The sequence below is a fragment of the Triticum aestivum genome, chromosome 2B, assembly GCF_018294505.1.
Source record: "Triticum aestivum cultivar Chinese Spring chromosome 2B, IWGSC CS RefSeq v2.1, whole genome shotgun sequence".
Taxonomy (NCBI): Eukaryota; Viridiplantae; Streptophyta; class Magnoliopsida; order Poales; family Poaceae; genus Triticum; species Triticum aestivum.
Genome location: NC_057798.1, coordinates 433,256,921 through 433,282,258, shown reverse-complemented (window position 1 = coordinate 433,282,258; position 25,338 = coordinate 433,256,921). Strand labels below are relative to the sequence as shown.

The following is a 25,338-nucleotide window of genomic DNA, read 5'->3' as shown; positions in this document are numbered from 1 at the left end:
AGGTGGGCGCGCCCTCCCCCCTTGTCGCCGCCTCGTGGCTCTTCTGACTAGAACTCCAAGTCTCTGGGGTGTCTTCTGGTCCAAGAAAAATCATCACGAAAGTTTTATTCCGTTTGGACTCCGTTTGGTATTCCTTCTCTGCGAAGCTCAAAAACAAGGGAAAACAGAAACTGGCACTGGGCTCTAGGTTAATAGGTTATTTCCAAAAATAATATAAAATAGCATATTAATGCATATAAAACATCCAAAATAGATAATATAATAGCATGGAACAATAAAAAATTATAGATACATTGGAGACGTATCATCTGCCCTATTCCATGTGATTACCTGCTCTGACCACCATAAATACTAAGGCACTGTCGGCTCAATTGTGTTGACTGCTCACTTATGGACCTTCTGGTCACGCTTGCACGAATTTGTAGTGAAAACGTGATATTGGCCACTATTAAGATGCTTTGAGTTACACTGATATCCTGACTGATTGTTGTGTTGCTGATTACCTTGGCCAGACTGCTGATTGTGACCACTGTGGTTACTTTGACCTGGATATCTAGCACCTGAGCCGCCACCGCCGAAGCTGGAGCCTTGAGACCCGGATCCTGATCTGCTAGGCGGCCATTGTGATGCTGGTGAAATTTCTGATTTTTAAACTCCCTCTCTATATAACAGTCCTTCCAGGCATGACGAGGTGGCTTATTAGGATAACCGTGCTTTGGACAAGGACCATTAAGAATTTCCTCAAGACTCTGTGACGGCTTGCCATTGCTATTACGACATTGATTTTTTGACCCAGCGTTGTTGTTAGCCACAAAATCTGACCCGCCATCAGAATGTTTACACTACCCTCCGGTGCCTTTGTTATTCTAATTGCCATGCTGAGCTGGGTCGTCTTGCTGCTGGCCCTTGCCACTGCCATTTTTCTTGCCCTTGCTAGATTTATCATCATCAGAACTCGGATTTTAGTAGTATCAGGGTCGCCATACCTGGTAAGCACATCCATAATCTTGCACATATTTGTATGCTTACGCTTAAGCCGCCCTAGCTTCTCCTTGAGGGGGTCAAAGTGACAGTTCTTCTCCAAAAGCACGCAACTTAAGCCGCCCCAATACCGCCCGAAGAATGAATGATGGTCGCCACCTGGCGAGCCCAATGATGAGTCGACTCGCCCTCATGCTGCACATAGTGCTCCAAATCAACAATTGTCAAAGGTTGTTTACAGATACCTTGGAAATTCTTTATAAAACTAACCTTCAACTCCACCCGAGTATTGGTGCAGTTAGGAGGCAGAATTTTCGGCCATGTGCGAGTCGGTTCTTCCAACATCATGGTGAAATACTTGGCACAGACTGCATCACTGACGTCTAACATCTCCATGGCCAGCTTATAACTTTCAATCCAAGCCTCTGGGGGGAGGTCCGGTATGTAATTAGGCACCTTATGAGGGCCCTTGAAATCCTTGGGAAAATGCTCGTTTCGTAGAGCCGACACCATACATGGGACTCCAATGGTTCAGGTGCTAGACCCAACACCCACCGCTGTTGAAGGAATCATTGGCGGCTATTGATAAGCCCCCTGGTTTACCACCTATGTTCCGCAACGGGCTCTTACATCATCTACAAGAGCATCTGTTCGTAGGTTTAAGGGCGGGTTAACCTGGGGCAGGTTGCTTTGCATCCCTCACTACTGGAGAATGCGGGCGACTCAACATGTCGGCTGTAACTACGGCTCGGTAGGGGAGTTGAGTGCACACGATCTCGATTGTATGAATACTTCTCCTGCTGTGCAATCGCGGTTTGAAGTAGCTCAATAGCGTTCTGTGCCTCCACCGCAATGGGTGACTCACGAGTGATCGGGAGCGCATTGAGGCGTGTAGCCGCTGCTACCATGTTATCCATCGGGTTGGAGAAGTGACCCGGCAGTGTCGAAAAATGCCAAGGTGGGGTCTGGCCTCTGCGGGGTGGCTCTAGCGGATGAGGCTGAGTCGCCGCCCTGCTCCCAGGCGCCTCTGGGTCGGGGGTATAACTGGTGTAGTACTTGGTCCTACCCCCGGCGTGTTAAATCGATTCATGGGTTCATAGACTAAAGGCAAACAAGACTAGTGCCTCCTCCGAAGGATTGCGTTGGAGGCGTTCTAATCCAGACTTAAACGCCAAGCCTCTGCTTTCAAGCGCTCTGACTCAGCATTGTTATGAGCTTGTACCGTTGCTATCCGAGCATTCTGTGCGTTGATATCCTCTTGGGCCTTGGTCATGTGCTCCCTAAGCTTTGCGAACTCTGCATTACACTTATCTTGGTTCTCCGCCTTGACCTTAGTCGCCAGCAGGGTCGTCAAAGCTCCAATCGACTCGGACAAAACTTGAGCCGATGACCTGACTGAGCCGGACGCGCCAGCCGCTGTAGCCGTCGGGTCAGCCATTGCAGTTGCACAAGCCATCGAAGAATTAAGAGTCAGCATTGTGCCTACCATGAAGATGGCGGCTCGGCTCGGCTCGGCGGCTCATAGGGGTTTGGAATACTGTTGCCGCCGGAACAGCCCCCAAGCCCGCCATCTTGAAGTTGATAGATTGACTCCACCTCTCCGGTTGAGGACTCATCACCTGAGTAGATGAGAGTATCTCCCCCAGATGCAGAATCTTCCGCAAGTTCCACCCCTTCCATGAAGCCCATGAAAGCGTGCTTCTGCCTGGCTTGGACCCCGACGGGTTGCGTGCACAGAGTCGGCTCGACGATGTCGGTGCAGATGTCCGTCTAAGGTTCTGATCAGCCAATCTTGCCGATGAAGACATGGATTCCGCCGAAGGGGACCTGATACCCGTACTTGATTGAGTCAGCCTCGGGTCCCCAGCCAGCGTCTTCGATGTAGAGCTTGTCGTGATGACTCTTGGTCATCCTACCAATGGTGTATCCCTCAATGCCTAGGAAAGATCCATTCAAGAACTCGAAACCATCGTGCGCTGGCCCATGGTGGGCGCCAACTGTCGTGGTTTTGTCATGGCAGATGTCCTAGTGAAAGGACTTAAGCATGAAGCCATCGCAATGTTGATTAACTTGTCAGGGTTGAGCGGGACGAGAGATACAGTTTACCCAGGTTCGACCCCTCACAGTGGAGGTAAGATCCTACTCCTAGTCTTCTTGCTTATTTCTTGAGTATCGATTACAAGGGAGTGGATTCGCTTGACCAAGATATTGATAGATTTTGACATGTTATTCTATGCTAGGGACTCACCTTTATATACAAGTCGAGGCCGCCGACTTACAAGAGTCCGGGTCGGGTTATGATCCGTAACCGAGCCCTACTCTAAGTCGCCTTGCCTTACAAGATGATTCATCACATGGCAGCTTACACCTCCGGGCCGCCTTTATGACTTTGGGCCTAAGCCGGCCCATCTTGTGAGCCGCACTTCTTGGCCTGAAGCCTTGGTCACTTGGCCGCATCTGAGGCTTTAACTTCATGAGTCGCCAATGGTTTAACCCGTCCCTTACTGGGAAGGTTATGTCACAGGGTTATATCCCCAACACCCACCATCAACCAATATTTTTGTCACTTTGAGGTTGCGGATTGTTGGTGAAACCAACAACGGCAAGCATGACCACTATTGTGCAATAAGGATAATCCTCAGCGTAAAAAATGATGGGTGTGTTGGACAATCTCAATGGCTTCTGGGCATCAACTGCTGGTTCTCCCGCATTGACGCCACGCGCCCACTGCTTGAGTTGGCAGTGAGAATAGTGCAAAGATCCACCTCCGTCAATGCATATTGCTTCTATGGCTTTCTGGAACTCATGCTCACTGGACTCATAATCATCCTCTCCGTCCTCATCATCATCCTATTCTTTATTATCTTGACATCTAGCAGGATTCTCCTTCTGCTGCTTGTTCTTGCTACGGCGACCTCCTCGTCTGCCACTTTTCTTGCCGGACCACTTGCATCGTCAGCCTTTTCCTTATCCCTTTTCTCATATTCAGCCTTCTGCTTCTCGGCAAGCTGCTCAATTTACTGGCAGTCTTGAAGGTCATGGCTCTTAGTGTGATGGATCTTGCAATATTGTTTGTCGGGGCCCCTGGTCTGGTTAACAACTACCAAGGCTTGGCACGAGGTGCACCCGGAAATCTCCTTGCCAGGGCTCCCATCCTTAGCCTTCTTGGTGGGGCCATGATGTCTACTAGACAACCTTCTTCTTGTACATTTTGTTGGGCCTCCAAGTGCAGAGGTTTGTAGGACAGTAGCAAATTTCCCTCAGGCCTTGTTCGGTTACGCCCAGCCCGGCGAGGTTTTAGGTCCAATCCACGCGGGTCCGCAGGGATTACCCCCGCTGGGGAATAAACCCGGCCCATCCAGTTTTTCTCGTTCGGTTAAGCCCGCGTTGTATTTCCCCGGCCCAAACCTCTCCAAACCCACATGGAAAAAATCATCCACTAGCACCCCATGGAAGGAATCCCCGAGCGAGGCGCTCGTCTCATCTCTCCCAAGCGACAGAAGCGGCGGCAAGGAGGCGGTGGGGACGAGTGGACTGCGGTGGCGCAACCTACCTCGAGGAGGTGGGTGCCCTCCTGCTTCGACTACCTGCCACGAAGCCCGCCGGAACCCTAGCCTCTGATTGTCCCATCTCCCCTGCCGCCCCCTTGCCGCGGGCCCGCGGTCGGAACCCTAGCTCCAGAGAAGTGGTTGCTGCAGGCGAGGAGATCTCTGGTTAGTTCTCTCTCTCCCTCCTCCCCCCCCCCCTCCCTCCCACCGCCTTTCCCTCTAGCAGCACTGATTTGCCCCCTCCATGAAAACCTAGACAAATATTGATCTGTCTTCCTGAATGTGGTCATCAAGGTCGAGACTTTTCTTGGGGTTTCCTAGGAACTAGCATCAATTTTTATTTCATGATTTGTCTTCCCGAATGTGGTCGTCAAGATCTGTCTTCCCATTGTTAGTAATTTGTACTGGAGTCAGCAGTACAATTTTGTGTTAGTAAATGGAGTCAGCAGGTTACTCTGTACTAGAGTCAGCAGTACAATTTCGTGTTAGTAATTTGGATTTGTTTTATTTTTCTCGACATAATTATTGTAGTAGTAGTATAATTGTTAGTCTATCTCTTGGTATAAAGAAGGACTATCTAATCTGGAGGAACAACAATGCATGTTGTTTTTGTTGCTGGCTGCTGATAGTACAGTATGATGTTCGTCCCAAAATGTAGTATGTGAACCTAATCTCTATTAGCAGCAGAGCACATACTTCCAAAGATTTTTTATGTCCGAACAAAAGATACTTCGGGTATGATCATTGGTAGATTATATAATTACTTCGGGTATGATCATTGGTAGATTATATAATTGTTCTCTTCATGGTGTGTGATCATCATCTGTTCTTCATTGGTACACATTGCAGTTGTCCTTTTTTCTAGTGTTGTCCTTTTTGTTAGATGATGTTCCAATGCCAGATATTTTGATGATGCCAGATATAAGCTAGCTTCGCCGCCTCACAGCTGCAGCAAGACCCTGAATTGGGCAGCATCGTGAAGGACAAGGTAGATTAATCCTCTTGTTTTAATCTTCTCCTTATTCATGTACTGCTGGTTATTATTGCTTGGTCGATAGATCTGTGTTACAAACTGTTTTTTTTGGTAAGCTGAGAGCTATGTTAATATCTTACATTACTAGACATTGTAGTTGTTGAAGAATTTTTGCTCTTACTGCAGTTGTTTTTTTGGTAAACTGTTTGTTTGTACAACTTGCACTCTTACTGTTTTGGTGTAGTAGTAATAACTAGCCACATTTTTCTTCTTTAGACTTGGAATGGATCCTAAAATGAGGGATCGTGTTAGGAAGAGGGAGGAGGAGGATGACGAAATGATGTTATTTGTTTTCCCTGCACTACATTTGATAGAGACCGATGGAGTTGCTCTTAGGGAGCGGAGGATTCCGCGTCATACATCATCGCTAACAGGAGAGATGTTTGTTAAGGAGTTACTCGAAGGGCATGTCAAAAACTGTCGGGTAGCATTTAGGATGGAGCCGCGTATCTTCAAATCTTTGGCTAATTATCTTCGAAGGGAGAAGTTGGCGAAAGATACCAGAATTAAGGTCGAAGAGAAACTAGCATCATTTCTGTGGATGTTATCCCATAATTCTTCATTTGAAGACCTTCAAGTTCGGTTTGGTCACAGCGGGGATACTTTCCATTGGCAAATGAAGAATTTCTTTGACATCATCCCTATTCTCTCCAAGAATTTTTTGAAGCCTCCAAATCCCAATCAAGTGCATCCGAAGATTCAGTCGGACACGAGATTCTTTCCTTATTTTCAGGTTTTTGCTTCGCCAACTTTGATCCACATCGATAACTTACTCTTCATGTTATAGGTGCTAAGTTATAGTATTTCATTGCAGAACTGCATTGGGGCAATTGATGGGACACATGTTCCCATAACAATTTCAGGAGAAAAAGCCGCACCATTCAGAAATAGGAAAGGGACCCTAAGCCATAATGTTATGGTCGTGTGCGACTTCGACCTGAACTTCACCTTCATTTCTTGTGGCTGGGAGGGATCTGCTACCGATGCTAAAGTTCTCCGGTCAGCACTTAATAGTGGGTTTCATGTACCTCCGGGCAAGTTTTATCTGGTTGATGGTGGTTATGCCAACACACCTTACTTCTTGGCACCGTATCGTGGTGTTCGGTACCATCTGAAGGAGTTTGCACGCGGTCGCCGTCAACCCCAAAATCACAGGGAGCTATTCAATCTCCGTCATGCCGTGTTACGAAATCACATCGAACGGGGATTAGGAATCTTGAAGAAGCGGTTCCCAATCCTAAAATTGGGCACACATTATCGAATAGAGAACCAAGTCCAGCTACCAGCAGCGGCGGCAATCTTACATAACATCATCTGATCTGAAAAAGGAGATGAGCATTGGTTAGATAACCAACCAAACAATATACCTGTCATGAATTTTGTTTATCTTCCTGACGGTGATATTCCTCAAAATCATCAAATCAACCATGAAGGTGACAACCTTAGAGATGCCATTGCTCATCAAATGTGGGCTGATTATCGACATGCATAACTTGTCATTTGTAGTGTAGTAGTAATAAGTATAGTGTAGAAGTTTATGTTTTTTTTCTATTGTTCATGTCATGAATATTGTTCAGAAGTCACTATGATGACTGCTCGAGGGTCACCAAGGTTGAGCCTCCTCAAAAAAGCTGTCGAGAGGGATAGAGCATCACCTCCTACAAGCAGTGTGACAAAGAGGAGGAGAGGGTCTCCCAAAGGTAATAAACTAGCCGTGACTTTATTTCTCTTGTCGGGACTTTATTTTCTTAAAACCAAAATAGTTAAGATAGAAAAAGGTACATTAACATACAATGTGGAAATGCAGAAGATAGAACATAGTGGAATGCAAGCCTTGAGAAAGATCTTGTGGACTTGCTTCATGAGCATGATACACCTGAACATAAGGGTCAAAATGGATGGAGCTCAGAAGCATGGAATACGATAGTGAAGAAATTCCACCAAAAGAATCCTTATGCTAGGTACGAGAAGAAGAAAATCCAAGAAAAGGAAAAAGAGTTGAAAAAAGAATACAAGATGATCAAAGAGATAAGGAAGCAAAGCGGCTATTCATGGGACGACCGGCAGTGCAGGATTCTAGCGGATCCACCACTTTGGAAAAACATCATCATAGTAAGAATGTCATTGTTATTCCCTAAAAGTTTCATTACTTGTTGCATGCTCTAATATTATTTTCTTGTCAACTATGTAGTCACACCCTAAAGCTGGAAAGTTCAAGACAAAAGCCTTCCCTCTTTTTGAAGCTTTGGGAGAATTGCATGATGGTTAGTTATCAACTTCATTCATATACTCATGTCATTGTTTTATGTTTGTTTACTCTTCTAGTTTGAAATCTTATATTTGATTGTCACTTTAACTTGTAGGCCAAACTGCAGAAGGGACATATAACTTCACCTCTATCGAGTCATCACATTGCTCAACCCAATCACATCTCGAGAATCTTGGAGGAGCTAGCAAGAATCAAGGAGAAACATCAGCTGATGGTGAGAATCTTGGAGGAGAAAGGGTGCAGATTGATGAAGATGTTGAGGAGGTTTACATGCAAGAAAACATTGTTGTGGAGCCCCAGCAAACTCAACCAAATTTGGCTACTGCACCCTCAAGAAATGGAGAAGAGAAAGAACCAAAGAGAAGGAGGGGGCGAATGGTGATGTGGCTGCAATGATGGAGAAGTACATGGAAATAAGGACGAAGCAGGTGGAGGATGAGAGGAATAAGCCAAGGGTCGTGGATGAGTACTCTATCAAAAACTGCATTGATCTGCTGAAAACAATGGAGATCACACTTGAAGAAGAAGTCAAGGCTTTCCGAGTCTTCAAGATCCCTGAGAACCGAGAGATTTTCATGAGTGCCAGACCAGAGACTGCTCTTATGTGGCTGAGAGCTGAAATGGAATAACTCAGGTACTCCTCTTTTCAATTAGTCCATGTTACCAAACTCCTTGCTAGCCATTTAGTCCATGTTGTTGCTGTTGCTGCTGTAAAGACATTATTTTCTGCTGAAATGGATAGTTGTTTTAAATATATTTATGAAGTTCTTTTGCAAACTATTAGACTGACTGGTTATAGGAATACTTTGCTTGAATAATACAACCTTTTTTCAAATGATTGCTTGATGTATCGACACAGGTTGACAAGTGCTTGTGTTGTAGCTAGTCTAGGCTGATTTTTTCTTGTTGTTGTAGTCATTGTCTATTTCTAAACCGCTATGATGCCTTGTCCCTAGAAAATAAAAAGGGATGCTTTTAACATAGATCAGAGGATAGAGATTGATTTACCTACTGTTTATGTATGTTTTTCTCATTGTTTCCATTCCTGGAAATAAAACTGCCAAGTATTTCACTCTCAAACTAATTTTGGGTTTGAATGGTTTCAAAAAGCAGGAGTTCTACATAAGAATGCTCCAGAAGAAGAGCGAAGGTGCCGCGACTTGGATCTATTTGTGTGTGCTTTTTAGTGGAAGGCTTCATATCTATTCGCTAGGTTTTGTCCATGTAATATTTGTAGAGAAACTAAACACTATTTCTAAAACGACTGACTATAGCATGGAAGAATTTGGGAGGAACTGATAATTAAGCTCTTGTGGTCTATTCAACATATTATATATTATGTATGCTCCAAATTGCTATTATTTTTGTTAGTATTTGTGCCCTGTTCAAATCTTAGAATTGTTGTTATTGTGGGGATAATAAGTGTTTTAAACTATCAGTGTTATTGTCACTTCAGTCTGCATCTGTGTCATTACTGCATGAGAATTGTTGTTATCTATATGTACCACTTCATCTATGTCAATACTGTTGTCCCTGTGGTCCAGTGCCCTTGGGGACTAACCAAATGCATGAGAGTGGCGTGGATTGCATACTGGCAGGGATTTGGTCCCCAAGTGGTTTTGGTGTCAAGCGGGGATTAAATCCACTAGAGGATTAATTCTGCTACAACCGAACAAGGCCTCAAGTGGATGACCTAAGGTTTATCAATCCGTGGGAGGCGTAGGATGAAGATGATCTCTCTCAAACAACCCTGCAACCAAATAGCAAAGAGTCTCTTATGTCCCCAACACACCCAATACAATGGTAAATTGTATAGGTGCACTAGTTTGGCGAAGAGATGGTGATACAAGTGCAATATGGATGGTAGATATAGGTTTTGTAATCTGAAAATATAGAAATAGCAAGGTGGCAAGTAACAAAAGTGAGAGAAAACGGTATTGCAACGCTGGGAAACAAGGCCTAGGGTTCATACTTTAACAAGTGCAAGTTCTCACAACAAGGATAACATAATTAGATCATATAACAATCCCTCAACATGCAACAAAGAGTCACTCCAAAGTCACTAATAGTGGAGAACAAACAAAGAGATTATTGTAGGGTATGAAACCACCTCAAAGTTATTCTTTCCGATCAATCCGTTGGGCTATTCCTATAAGCGTCACAAATAGCCCTAGAGTTTGTAGTAAAATAACACCTTAAGACACACATCAACCAAAACCCTAATGTCACCTAGATACTCCAATGTGACCATAAATATCCGTGGGTATGATTATATGATATGCATCACACAATCTCAGACACAAATAACTTCATAGAGTGCCCCAAAGTTTCTACCGGAGAGTCAAGACGAAAACGTGTGCCAACCCCTATGCATAGATTCCCAAGGTCCCGGAACCCGCAAGTTGATCACCAAAACATACATCAAGTGGATCAATAGAATACCCCATTGTCATGATGAGTATCCCACGCAATACATACATCAACTGTTCTCCAATCCTTAAAGATTATATCCGATAAGATAACTTCAAAGGGAAAACTCGATCCATTACAAGAGAGTAGAGGGGGAGAAACATCATAACATCCAACTATAGTAGTACATCAAGATCGTGCCAAATCAATAACACGAGAGAGAGAGAGAGAGAGAGAGATCAAACACATAGCTACTGATACATACCCTCAGCCCCGAGGGTGAACTACTCCCTCCTTGTCATGGAGAGCGCTGGGTGATGAAGATGGCCACCGGTGATGGATCCCCCTCCGGTAGGGTGCCGGAACAGGGTCCCAATTGGATTTTGGTGCCTACAGAGGCTTGCGGCAGCGGAACTCCCGATCTAGGTTTCTTTTTGGGGGTTTCTCTATTTATAGGAATTTTTGGCGTTCGTCTCACGTCAGTGGGGTCTCCAAGTCATCCACAAGATAGGGGGCGCGCCCAGGGAGGTAGGGCACGCCCTCCACCCCCATGGATGGCTCGGGACTCTTCTGGCCCAACTCTTTTACTTCACGGGCTTCTTTTGGTCCATAAAAAATCCACAAAAATTGATAGGTCAATTGGACTCTGTTTGATATTCCTTCTCTGTAAAACTCAAAAACAAGGAAAAAACAGAGACTGGCACTGGGCTCTAGGTTAATAGGTTAGTCCCAAAAATCATATAAAATAGCATATAATTGCATATAAAACATCCTAGATGGATAATATAATAGCATGGAATAATAAAAAATTATAGATAAGTTGGAGACGTATCAAGCATCCCCAAGCTTAATTCTTGCTCGTCCTCGAGTAGGTAAATGATAAAAAAAAGAATTTTTGATGTGGAATGCTACCTAACATATTTATCAATGTAATCTTCTCTATTGTGGCAAGAATATTCAGATCCATAAGATTCAAAACAAAAGTTTAATATTGATATGAAAATAATAATACTTCAAGCATACTAACAAAGCAATCATGTCTTCTCAAAATAACATGGCCAAAGAAAGCTATCCCTACAAAATCATATAGTCTGGCTATGCTCTATCTTCATCACAAAAAACATTTAAATCATGCACAACCGTGGTTCAGCCAAGCAATTGTTTCATACTTTATTATTCTCAAACCTTTTCAACTTTCATGCAATACATGAGCGTGAGCGATGGACATAGCACTATAGGTGGAATAGAATGGTGGTTGTCGAGAAGACAAAAAGGAGAAGATAGTCTCACATCAACTAGGCGTGTCAACGAGCTATGGAGATGGCCATCAATAGATATCAATGTGAGTGAGTAGGGATTGCCATGCAATGGATGCACTAGAGCTATAAGTGTATGAAAGCTCAAAAATAAACTAAGTGGGTGTACATCCAACTCGCTTACTCATGAAGACCTAGGGCATTTTGAGGAAGCCCATCATTGAATATACAAGCCAAGTTCTATAATGAAAAGTTCCCACTAGTTATATGAAAGTAAGAACATAGGAGACTCTCTATCATGAAGATCATGGTGCTACTTTGAAGCACAAGTGTGGTAAAAGGATAGTAGCATTGCCCCTTCTCTCTTTTGCTCTCATTTTTTTGTTTTTTTGGCCTTCTCTCTTTTTTTGGCCTCTTCTTTATTATTATTATTTTTTCGTCTAGAGTGTCATCCCGACTTATGGGGGAATCATAGTCTCCATCATCCTTTCCTCAAATGGGACAATGCTCTAATAATGAAGATCATCACACTTTTATTTACTTACAACTCAAGAATTACAACTCGATACTTAGAACAAAATATGACTCTATATGAATGCCTCCGGCAGTGTACCGGGATGCCCAATGAATCAAGAGTGACATGTATGATAGAATTATGAACGGTGGCTTTGCCACAAATACGATGTTAACTACATGATCATGCAAAGCAATATGACAATGATGAAGCGTGTCATAATAAATAGAACGGTGGAAAGTTGCATGGCAATATATCTCGGAATGGCCATGGAAATGCCATAATAGGTAGGTATGGTGGCTGTTTTGAGGAAGGTATATGGTGGGTGTATGGTACTGGTGAGAGTTGCGCGGCACAAGAGAGGCTAGCAATGGTGGAAGGTGAGAGTGCGTATAGTCCATGGACTCAACATTAGTCATAAAGAACTCACATACTTATTGCAAAAATCTACAAGTCATCCAAACAAAGTACTACACGCATGCTCCTAGGGGAAGGGTTGGTAGGAGTTAACCATCGCGCGATCCCGACCTCCACTCATAAGGAAGACAATCAATAAATAAATCATGCTCCAACTTCATCACATAACGGTTCACCATAGGTGCATGCTACGGGAATCACAAACTTCAACACAAGTATTTCTACAATCCACAATTACTCACTAGCATGACTCTAATATTACTATCCTCATATCTCAAAACAATCATAAGGAATCAAACTTCTCATAGTATTTAATGCACTTTATATGAAAGTTTTTATTATATCCCCCTTCGATGCCTATCATATTAGGACTAGTTTTATAACCCAAGCAAATTCCCATGTTGTTCTAAAGACTCTCAAAATAATATAAGTGAAGCATGAGAGTTCATCCATTTCTTCAAAATAAACCTACCATCATGCTCTAAAAGATATAAGTGAAGCACTAGAGCAAATGACAAGCTACTTCGAAAGATATAAGTGAAGATCAATGAGTAGTCGAATAATTATGTAATTATGTGAAGACTCTCTAACATTTAAGAATTTCAGATCTTGGGATATTATTCAAACATCAAGCAAAAACAAAATAAAATAATACGATGCTCCAAGAAAAACACATATCATGTGGCGAATAAAAATATAGCTCCAAGTAAAGTTACCGATGAACGAAGACGAAAGAGGGGATGCCTTCCAGGGCATCCCCAAGCTTAGGATCTTGGTTGTCCTTGAATATTGCATTGGTGTGCCTTGGTCATCCCCAAGCTTAGGCTATTGCCACTCCTTATTCCATAGTCCATCGAATCTTTACCCAAAGCTTGAAAACTTCACAACAGAAAACTCAACAGAAAACTCGTAAGCTCCGTTAGTATAAGAAAATAAATCACCACTTTTGGTACTATTGTGAACTCATTATAAATTCATATTGGTGTATTATCTACTGTATTCCAACTTCTCTATGGTTCCTACCAACCGATACTACTCATAAATTCATCAAAATAAGCAAACAACACATAGAAAACAGAATCTGTCAAAAACAGAATAGTCTGTAGTAATCTGTAACTCCCGAATACTTCTGTCACTCCAAAAATTCTGAAATAAACAGGTGGACGTGAGGAATTTTCCTATTAATCTTCTGCAAAAATAATCAACCTAAAATCGAAAATGACAATTATTCTCGTGAGCAAAGTTTCTGTTTTTTACAACAAGATCGCATTAACTTTCACCCAAGTCTTCCCAAAGGTTCTACTTGGCACTTTATTGAAACAAAAGCTATAAAACAAGATTAATACAATAGCTTAATCATGTGAAAAAACAAAAACAGTAGGGGTAAATATTGGGTTGTCTCCCAACAAGCATTTTTCTTTAGTGCCTTTCTAGCTAGGCATGATGATGACAATGATGCTCATATAAAATATAAGAATTGAAACATAATGGGAGCATCATGAAGAATATGACTAGCACATTGAAGTCTAACCCACTTCCTATACATAGGTATTTTGTGAGCAAACAACTTATAGGAACAATAATCAACTAGCATAGGAAGGCAAAATGAGCATAACTTCAAAACTTTCAACACATAGAGAGGAAACTTGATATTATTGCAATTCCTACAAGCATATATTCCTCCCTCATAATAATTATCAATAACATCATGAATTAATTCAACAATATACCTATCACATAAAGCATTCTTTTCATGATTCATAAGCATAAAGATTTTATTACTCTCCACATAAGCAAATTTCTTCTCCTGAATAGTAGTGGGAGCAAACTCAACAAAATAACTATCATGCGAGGAATAATCCAATTGAAAATTAAAATCAAGATGACAAGTTTCATGGATATCATTATTATTTATAGAATACATGTCATCACAATAATCATCATAGATAGCAACTTTGTTCTCATAATCAATTGGAACCTCTTCTGAAATAGTGGATTCATAACTAAATAAAGTCATGACCTCTCCAAATCCACTTTCATAATTATCATAATAAGATTCAACATCCTCCAAAATAGTGGGATCATTACTTCCTAAAGTTGACACTCTTCCAAAACCACTTTCATCAATATAATCATCATAAATAGGAGGCATGCTATCATCAAAATAAATATTCTCATCAAAACTTGGGGGACTAAAACTATCATCTTCATCAAACATAGCATCCCCAAGCTTGTGGCTTTGCATATCATTAGCATCATGGATATTTAAAGAATTCATACTAACAACATTGCAATCATGCTCATCAATCAAATATTTAGTGCCAAACATTTTAATGCATTCTTCTTCTAACACTTTGGCACATTTTTCCTTCCCATCATTTTCACGAAAGACATTAAAAAGATGAAGCATATGAGGCACCCTCAATTCCATTTTTTGTAGTTTCCTTTTATAGACTAAACTAGTGATAAAGCAAGAAACCGAAAGATTCAATTGCAAGATCTAAAGATATACTTTCAGGCACTAACCTCCCCGGCAACAGCTCCAGAAAAGAGCTTGATGTCTACTACACAACTTCTTCTTGTATTCGTTTTCGGGCCTCCAAGTGCAGAGGTTTGTAGGACAGTAGCAAATTTCCCTCAAGTGGATGACCTAAGGTTTATCAGTCCGCGGGAGGCGTAGGATTAAGATGGTCTCTCTCAAACAACCCTTCAACTAAATAGCAAAGAGTCTCTTGTGTCCCCAACACACCCAATACAATGGTAAATTCTATAGGTGCACTAATTCAGCGAAGAGATGGCGATACAAGTGCAATATGGATGGTAGATATAGGTTTTTGTAATCTGAAAATATAAAAACAGCAAGGTGGCATGTAACAAAAGTGAGAGAAAGCGGTATTGCAATACTAGGAAACAAGGCCTAGGGTTCATAGTTTCACTAGTGCAAGTTCTCTCAACAATGATAACATAATTAGATCATATAACAATCATGAAACAAAGAGTCACTCCAAAGTCACTAATAGCGGAGAACAAACGAAGAGATTATTGTAGGGTACGAAACCACCTCAAAGTTATTCTTTCCGACCAATCCGTTGGGCTATTCCTGTAAGTGTCAAAAACATCCCTAGAGTTCATAGTAAAATAACACCTTAAGACAAACATCAACCAAAACCCTAATGTCACCTAGATACTCCAATGTCACCACAAATATCCATGGGTATGATTATACGATATGCATCACACAATCTCAGATTCATCTATTCAAACCAACACAGAGAACTTCATAGATTGCCCCAAAGTTTCTACCGGAGAGTCAAGACGAAAACGTGTGCCAATCCCTATGCATAGGTTCCCAAGGTAACGAAACCCGCAAGTTGATCACCAATACATACATCAAGTCGATCAATAGAATACCCCATTGTCACCACGGGTATCCCACGCAAGACATACATCAAGTGTTCTAAAATCCTTATAGACTCAATCCGATAAGATAACTTCAAAGGGAAAACTCAATCCATTACAAGAGAGTAGAGGGGGGGACATCATAAGAGCCAACTATAGTAGCAAAGCTCGCGGTACATCAAGATCGTGCCAAATCAAGAACACGAGAGAGATAGAGAGAGAGATCAAACACATAGCTACTGGTACATACCCTCAGCCCCGAGGGTGAACTACTCCCTCCTCGTCATGGAGAGTGTCGGGTGATGAAGATGGCCACCGGTGATGGATCCCCCTCCGGTAGGGTGCCGAAACAGGGTCCCGATTGGTTTTTGCTGGCTATAGATGCTTGCGGCGGTGGAACTCCCGATCTAGGTTTCTTTTCGGGGGTTTCTGTATTTATAGGAACGTTTGGCGGCAGTCTCACGTCAGGGGGGGGGTCTCTAAGTCATCCACGAGATAGGGGGCGCGCCCAAGGGGTAGGGCGCGCCCTCCAGCCTCGTGGATGGCTCGGGACTCTTTTGGCCCAACTCTTTTACTTCAGGGGCTTCTTTTGGTCCATAAAAATCTACAAAAATTGACAGGTCAATTGGACTCCGTTTGGTATTCCTTTTCTGTAAATCTCAAAAACAAGGAAAAACATAAATTGGAAGTGGGCTCTAGGTTAATAGGTTAGATCCAAAAATCATATGAAATATTATATAAATGCATATAAAACATCCAAGATGGATAATATAATAGCATGGAACAATAAAAAAATGTAGATATGTTCGAGATGTATCAAGACACTATTGCCCGATTCCTCCACAGCGGGCACTGCTTTTCCCTTGCGCTTCCTGTTTGCGCTTGCTATTTTTCTTCTTCGGGGCGGTGGAAACATCATCATCTTCTGAATCAGACCCTGTCAACCTCCTCCCTGGGAAGTATCCTTTCTTCCACAGCCTGTGCACACTTGTCAGCCAGAGCGTAGAGCTCAGCGACATCCCTCACATTGGTCATGGCCATCTCTTGCCGCATCTTACGGTTCCTCACATTCTGGCGGAATGCGGAAAATGATTGTTGCAGGGTGGATATCAGGAATCTTGCACTGTACACAGGTGAATCTCTGTATATAGTTGCAGAGCGATTCATCTTCATTCTATGAAATCAACTACAGATCAGATTCCTGGCCCGGAACTTTGTGGCTGCCTATGAAGGTGCCAACAAACTTGTTGCACAAATCTGCCCAGCAGGAAATGGAGTCCTCTGATAGGTTCATCAACCACGATATGACGTTGGGCTTGAGCACCAATGGAGAGTAGTTGGCGAAGATCTTGTCATCACGAGCTCTAGCATCTGACGGGTGTGTCTTGTGTTCGTAATTCTCCACCTCTAGCTTGAAGATCCGGGAACTAGTCCACTGGACATTCCGCAGCTCACGGGTGAACGCTGGACAACCGACCTCGTAAGGTAGACTGCATTGTTCCCCGGCACAGGCTCATCTATAGCAGACCCTACGCGCCTGTCAGATTGACTGCGTGCTACCCATCGCCATTTTATGGTAGTACAGGTATCTTCCCTGCGTCTTTCTTGAAGAACTTGGTAGTGGTTGCGGTGAGTTCGCGGATTGATTGATGCCATGGACACGTCGTCATGGGCGTCGACCCGCTGGCTCTGCCAGTGAGGTTGTTGCTGTCGTGGAGGGGGTTGCACCGTGGCTGCCCCACTGCCAGTCCTTGATAACCCACAAGTATAGGGGATTGCAACAGTTATATAGGGTAGAGTATTCAACCCAAATTTATTTGATTCGACACAAGAGGAGCAAAATAGTATTTGCAAGTAATAGCAGTTGAGTTGTCAATTCAACCACACCTGGAGAACTAAATATCTGCAGTAGAGTGATCAGTAGCACAATAATATGATAGTTTGATAGTGGTGGTAACGATAGAAACAGTAAAGGTAACAGCAGTAGCAGTAGTTTTGAAGAAATTATGACAGCAGCAACAATAGTAGTAACTTAGCAAAGATCAATATTTGAAAAGCTCGTAGGCATTGGATCCGTGACGGATAGTTATTTGGGATAACATTCATTATGCAACAGTTATAACCTAGGGCGACAAGAACTAGGTCCGATTCATCAATGTAATGTAGGCATGTATTCTGTATATAGTCATATGTGCTTATAATAAGAACTTGCATGACATGTTTTGTCCTACCCTCCCATGGTAGCGGGGTCCATAAGGAAACTATGGGATATTAAGGCCTCCCTTTAATAGAGAGAACCAGAACAAAGCATTAATAGATAGTGAATACATTAACTCCTCAAACTACGGTAATCACCGGAAAGAATCCCACTTATTGTCACCTTGGAGTACGCGGATCATAACACGTAATAGGTGCATACAACTTGCAAGATCTGATCAAGAACACAAATATATTCATGAAAACATAAAGGGTTTAGATCTAAAATCATGGCACTCGGGCCCTAGTGACAAGCATTAAGCATAGCAACACAATATCAACATCAATCTCAGAACATAGTGGATAATAGGGATCAAGCCCTAACAAAACTAACTCGATTACATGATAAATCTCATCCAACCCATCACCGTCCGGCAAACCTACGAAGGAATTACTCGCTCTCGGAGGTGAGCATCATGAAATTGGTGATGGAGGAAGGTTTGTGATGACGACGACATTGAAACCCCCTCTTAGAAGCCCAAAACAGACTCTAGATCAGCCCTCCCGATGAAGAACAGGAGGTGGAAACAGCTTCGTATCATAAAACACGATGATTCCTTCTCTCTGATTTTTTTTCTTGGTGAATAGGGACTTATAGAATTAGATATAGGGTTGTGGGAGCTGCCAGGGGCCCACAAGCCTGCCAGGGGCGTCCTGGGGGATGGCACACCCCTGGGCTTGCGGAGCCCTGGTGAACCCCCTATGGTAATTTCCTTTTCCAATATTTTTTTATATATTCTGAAATAATTATCCACAAATTTTCAGCTCAATCCGAGAACTTTTATTTCTACACCAAAACAATGCCATGGTAATTCTACTAAAAACAGCATCGGTCCGGGTTAGTTGCATTCAAATCATGCAAATTAGAGTGCAAAAAAAGAGCAGAAGTGTTTGGAAAAGTAGATACATTTGGGACGTATCAATCCTTTCACCAGCAGCATGCACCAAAGCGGTGGGCAGCTGCTGTGAAGGTCCTGCGTGCCGCGGTTTGTCATTGTTGGCAAAACCAAGAAGACTCTAGATGGTGGCTATCCACTCCTCCATCTTCTCCGTAGTAGGAGGAAACTGCAGAAGTAGTTATGCATGTGTCAGTGCTTCTTTCGACGTGGATGGCATGGAAAGACGCAAGGAACGAGATGTGTTCTTGCTCCCAACTGATCTGGAAGCAGCCCCATCGAAAATTTGCGACCTCGACCTATTGTCGCCAGTGCGATGGAATGCATTTTGGCCTTGCGTATCTTATGGATGATCCATAGGACTCTTGCCATGGGGACACTCTGAGCCACTGATGCCTTGGCGCTGCTCATCGCTCGCGGCTTGAGATGGTCATGGCATGTGCATCTTGGAGTGCACCCTATTGTCCTTGGAGTTCGTTGCACCACCCACAGGTAGCACGGACCTATCCTTGGACCTGGTGGCATCCGTGTTGTTGTTCTTGTTGCGGATGACACCACTCACCCGGATGTGATCGTCAGAATGCCGCGGAGGTTGCTCTTGTCATCTACCTCCTTCGCCTCTGCCACTCGCGCTGCGTCTTGTGTCATCACTTGTCTACGAAGGCACTTGTGTCTTGGACGCCAATGGACCGATTGCTGCGGTGCCCTTCTTCTTGGAAGCCATGGCGACAAAGACAGTGAAAAATCTGACGTGCTAACTACTAACTCCGGTTCACACAAGTGATCCCCCTGCCTGGCATGCTAAAGATGTTGTGCGTACGACCATCTACGGGATCATGGTGATCCCCTTGCGGTTCGACCGGAGGGATCGATGAGCACAAAGAGTGGAGCTAGAAGAAAAAGCGTGAGGTTTACCCAGGTTCGGGACATTGTGAAGCGTAAAACCCTTCTCCTGCTTTGTGTATTGGATATGTATATGCCTAGTTACAAGGAGCACACGTCTGGTAAGGTGCTCAGAAGGTGTTGCTACACGTGCAAATGGACAGGTTTCAACCTTTGTTAAGGTACCCATGGGCCTCCTTTTATAGATCAAGGAGTCACCATAGTGGCAAAATGGCAAATACACACTGTAAAAAGTGGCTACAATGCTAAATACCTAACTCTGACGTGTTAGGACAAATGCATTCAATGCGTTGTGAGGTGTCTTGTGGATGGAGCTCTCTGACAAAGATGGTTTCTCCTTATGTGTCTTTTGCCCATCTACCTTCTATTTCCTTGACACATCACTTGGACAGGTGTCATTAAAGTTGTATCTTTAGAGGCTTGCTACCACGTGCCCAAACAAAACTTAGCTAACTACCTGCCCACTCGACACCTAATCGACAAATGACAACCTAGCCGATGAGGTGGAGCGGTGGCAAGGTAGTGGGATTCTTGTCGGGCTCAGAGCTTGCCGGGCTTGGAACTTGGTGGGCTCTTCCCGGCAAGGATCTTGCTGGGTCCGTGAGCTGTATCTTCAGCCTTTCTGGTCTCTGGCTCGGAGATCTTCTTTGTATTATTGTAATCTGGTCTTGATCGTTAATCTTTAGTTGTCCTCCATCAGGCCTTGCCATCGAAAAGGCTACCATTGCGTGTGACAATGTTCAAGAAATCGTTAACTCGTAGTTGCTCGGTTAGTGTAGGAGTAATGATTAGTCAGTGAATTGGCCTATTAACTGCATTAATCGGTCGACCATTAATCATTAGGTTGAATAAGAACTTGGCAAATATATCTAGATTTTTTATGTATTATACCATACTCTCATGCTCCCAGCTATCTAGTATACCAAAACATGCTAACGTACACATATGCAAATCATAGAGGAGGTAAATTTATTAATCCTAGCTATTTAGGAGCGGGATGGGGCAGGAAGGGGTTAGGGGCCAAAATTTTGGGCATTGTTTGCCCACCCATTAATGGGCCAGCAGGGATTAATCGGCCAAACTACTAATTAATCGGTCTAACTAGCCAATTAATCGGCCTGACAAGTTAATGCGATGAATAGGTGCTATTCGATTCGGCCACACCATGAGTAGCGATTAACTGGCCCGTTAACTGATTAATCAGGTGAATTCTTGAATAGTGCGTGTGTATAAGATGGGGTATTAAAGACCCAATTCTTAATACACCGACACCCTTCCTTCCCTCCTTCCATCAATTCCTTTCCCCGGTTCACTTAGGTGTCTACACAAAAAATGCGAAGAACTTTATGAGGAATTGATTCAGGCAATTAAAACCTTTAAAAGCTTATTGGCCCGGAATCATCTCCACCGACGTCATTAATGGCCTCCAAAAATTTGCCTCGGATTTCCTCGAATCAATGACCCATATGCCTATATATAATACCATTGGATGCGCCTTGAACACCTGTAGCTCCACACCCGAAACCCCTCTCTGCCTTGCTCTCCTCCACAAGAAATTGCTCGCTGGAGTTCGTCATTTGTTGTCATTTCCGACGAAGGTAGCACTGCCTCTGCTGAGCCCCTTGTCCTTCAAATTCTCTCTCTGAATGTGTATGACCCATGTGAACGTCCTGACCCTTCAAGCTCACGAATCCGTAGCCGGAGCACGCCAACAATCACGATCGTCCAAGGAAATTTCGGCGTACTCCGAGAACACATCCCTAGCACTAGTGGACGATATTCTTCACGCCGTGCACCCAATGCCCTTCGCCTGAACCCTTCAGAATGCCGGAGAGCGACGCATCACCGCACCACCACTACAAAAAAATACACTTTCGTGATGATACATGTTTGTCATAGTAGGTCATGTTTTTTGTCATGCATGTACATCCATGATGATTTTATGACAGAATCAAGATAGTCATACCGGTGCTGTCGTTGAAGTGTTCCATGACATTACCAAAATTATCATCACGGAAGTGTCCACTTCCATAACGATAAGTCGCACATCATAGAAGTGCTTTCGTCAAGGGTGACCGACACGTGGCATCCACTGTAACGGATTTTTATTAAGCTATAGGGTTTCGGTTTGGATCCGATAACCCTTTAACAGCCTGGACCAATGGCGATTTTCCACGTGTAAAAATCTCATTCACCGATGATCCACGTGTCGGCTCGGGGTTGGGACAGATGTCAACCGTCCATTTGACAAGAATCGCCAATGAAACGTTGACACGTGGGACGGCCCAATAGAGGCCCATATAGGTTTAAAAGCCGGCCCAGGAACAGGCCCAGTAGATTTCGTTAGATCTAATGGGCCGTCCCGTTAACAGCCAAACATTTTGTGGACCAAATTATAGCCCACATCAGATACTGGTCGTTAAATGACTGCAATATTCTGGGCGAGTTTATGGCCCATATCAGATCCTGCCCGTTAACAGCCTGCAATAGTTTGGGCCAAATTACGGTCCATACCTGATCCGGTCCGTTAACTGACTTTCATTTCCTGGGCCAAATTACAGCCCATAACAGATATGGCCCTTTAATAGCTATTCTACCATTGGGCCCATTGGGGGCCTTATTTGCTCTTCGGCCCCTTAATGACCCGTTTAATAGTTCGGCCTAATATTAATTTCGTCCTGTCAGCGGCCTATCTACAAATGGGCCTCTTTCGGTCCGGTTTCAATTTCGGCATTTAAAGGCCCGAGTTGCTCCTGGGCCTAATTATGGTCCGTAGTTACTTTCGACCTCTTAACGACCCGTAGTCTTCGTGGATACATTCTAGCCCAAACTGCCTATTGGCCCGTTAAAGGCTCTTGAGAGTGTTGGGCCTAATTTTGGCCTGTTATACATCTGGGTTGCTTCTCGCCCGTCATGTAATTGGGTCAGCCAAGGCCCAAAAACATTTCAGCCTGTTAATGGCCCGTCAGCCGAATGGGCCAATAATGGGCCAATTTATATTACATCATGCTGTCGGCCCATGATTTGTTGGCCACAATTAAGGCTGAATCTAGGTTTCAACTTGTTAAAAGCCTATTTAATTTTCCGGCCCAATTAAGGCAAGCGGTTTACTCAGCCTTTTAAAGGCCCAAAACTAATAGTGGGCCAGATTAAGACTAGACCTAACTAATGGCCCAAGATGTTTGTAGGCTCACGGTTCGGCCCGTACTAGCGATTGGCGACCGGCCAGTTTTAGTATAGAAATTATTACGCTCATTGTGCACCGATTGAAGATTATGATCTTTTCTCGGAGCGACAACATCATAAACAACAAATAAATTACAGCATCGTGACGAAGAATAAACCTAGACTATACAACAAAGAAATTGCAGCATACTACATCCCATGGGCATCAAAGTTTGCCGCCGGCGATAATAAAGGGCAACTAGAAAGCAGATTCCAAAAACTGGGCAGGTCGCCACCAACAGAAGTAAACAGGTCGGCAAAATAATAGACAGAACTGACGGCACTTCAACAAATTTCAAGAAAGGTTAGCCCAGCCCAGGAGCTGCAGCGCAAGCAGCTTAGCAACCTGATGAGACCACGCTTCTTTGATGCTTATATCCACCAACTTAAGTTGCATAGCATCAATAGACATCTTGTATATGGTTAATCTTTCATAGAGATTGGAGTTCCAGTCGGATTTGCGCGAAAGCATGTTTTGCTGCTTGAATCTTAGACTGAAGAAGTCCAACAGATTCAGGCGTCGACTTCATCGAGCATGTGTCAGTGAGTAAGTTCGACACTACATCAAGATATGACTTTGTGGTTGTATCCCTAACCTCATGATGTGGTGCCTTCTTCTTTGGAATATATGTTAAGAGGGACAAACAATGGGTTCGTCTCACTATCATTGTGGCAGTTCTTCCTAGCAGCCGTGTTGTCACCCTGAAAGAGAAACAAGTAGGTAGATAACAGGTTTTGCACGTATAAGCATCATCGCTGTCAATTCATCTCATTTCTTTGTCAGAAATAAAGAGACATGGTTTAAAATAGCATTAACATATTAGACATTGTCCATAGTTAAGACGGCAGGAAATGGCATTGTGCAGGAGCGGCCAGCTTCACTAGACCACTGGATTACAGATCAAGAACACAAGCATACATGTAGTTCTAAACAATGTATAAGCATGTATGGTGAGTGTACTGCCAATTTATACAATTTCATATTGGTAAATAAAGAGACACGATTTAAATAACTTTAATATAATATGGCATTGTTCATAGTTGAGACATAGCAGGATATGACATTGTGTTGTTGTTGGTAGTTTCACCACTGAGGGAGTCCTGCATTATGGGGTCCTCGGGAGCCCGTCTATGTGATATGGGCCGGGCTGATAGGCCATGAAGATACAAGATAGAAGACCTTCCCCCATGACCGGATGGGACTCTCCTTTGCGTGGATGACAAGCTTGGCATCCGGATGTGTAGTTTCCTTCCTCTATAAACCAACTTTGTATAGCCCTTGCCCCCTCCGGTGTCTATATAAACTAGAGGGTTTAGTCCATAGGGGCAATCACAATCATACAGGCTAGACATCTAGGGTTTAGCCGTTATGATCTCGAGGTAGATCAACTCGTGTAACCCCTATACTCATCAAAGCCAATCAAGCAGTAAGTAGGGTATTACCTCCATTAAGAGGGCCCGAACCTAGGCAAACATCGTGTCCCCTGCCTCCTATTACCTTCGATCCATAGACGCATAGTTCGGGACCACATACCTGTCAGATATCAGGTTCCGGCAAAACCCTTAAGGCTCGAACTCTGGGGTGCACGCGAAGATCTACTTCCTACCGATCCACGTCCCAACGCCTCGCCGTGAATCTAAGCTACATGATGAACAACACAAGGGACACAAGGTTTATAGTAGTCCAGGCCACCGTTGTGGTGTAATACCCTACTCTAGTGTGTGTGGTGGTGGATTGCCTCTGGGGCTGATGATGAACAGTACAGAGGAAGAACACCCTTGCGAGGGGTGTTCTTGAGCTGGTGTGGTGTTCTACTTGGGTGGATTCGGTCTCTGTTGGCTTGGTTAGAACTCGATCGATCCCCTTTCTATCGTGGTGGCAATCTCTATTTATAGAGGCCCTAGTCTTCTTCCCAAATATTGAGCGGGAAGGGAGCCAACAACGGCCATTTTGAAGGGGAACAACTAGTACAAGTTATCCTGGCTAAAGTTGGTCTTCGACTGCCAAAGGCACTGGCGATGATGCCGTCTTGGGCTCCACAGTGACCTCCATCCTGCTGCACTGCTGGTCTTGGTCTCGTTGCACCGATATGGTAACCTTTGCTTGATGCCTCGGTACTCCGCGCCTGTGCCCGCCCTCTTTGCACCAAAGAGGAAACGAGGACACTGCACAGGTTGGCGCCCGCCTGGTCTCGATCATCATGGCTTGCATCACGAGCACCTCGCGAGGTA

At 43.7% G+C, this 25,338-nt stretch overlaps 1 protein-coding gene and 1 long non-coding RNA gene across 2 annotated transcripts; both read left to right on the top strand.

The window, feature by feature from the left end:
* The first annotated feature begins 4,567 nt into the window (after positions 1–4,567).
* Positions 4,568–7,256, top strand: LOC123041339 (uncharacterized). Its single transcript, XR_006418474.1, has 3 exons — positions 4,568–4,694; positions 5,449–5,517; positions 7,140–7,256. It is a non-coding gene; the product is annotated as an uncharacterized lncRNA (long non-coding RNA).
* A 127-nt stretch (positions 7,257–7,383) lies between these two features.
* LOC123039246 (uncharacterized) lies at positions 7,384–8,999 on the top strand (the record flags this gene model as incomplete). The annotated part of the gene is made up of 4 exons (XM_044462489.1): positions 7,384–7,674; positions 7,754–7,826; positions 7,926–8,465; positions 8,945–8,999. Coding segments are annotated over 3 exons (666 nt in total), but the record flags the coding sequence as incomplete, so codon positions are not given.
* Between the last annotated feature and the right edge of the window lie 16,339 nt (positions 9,000–25,338).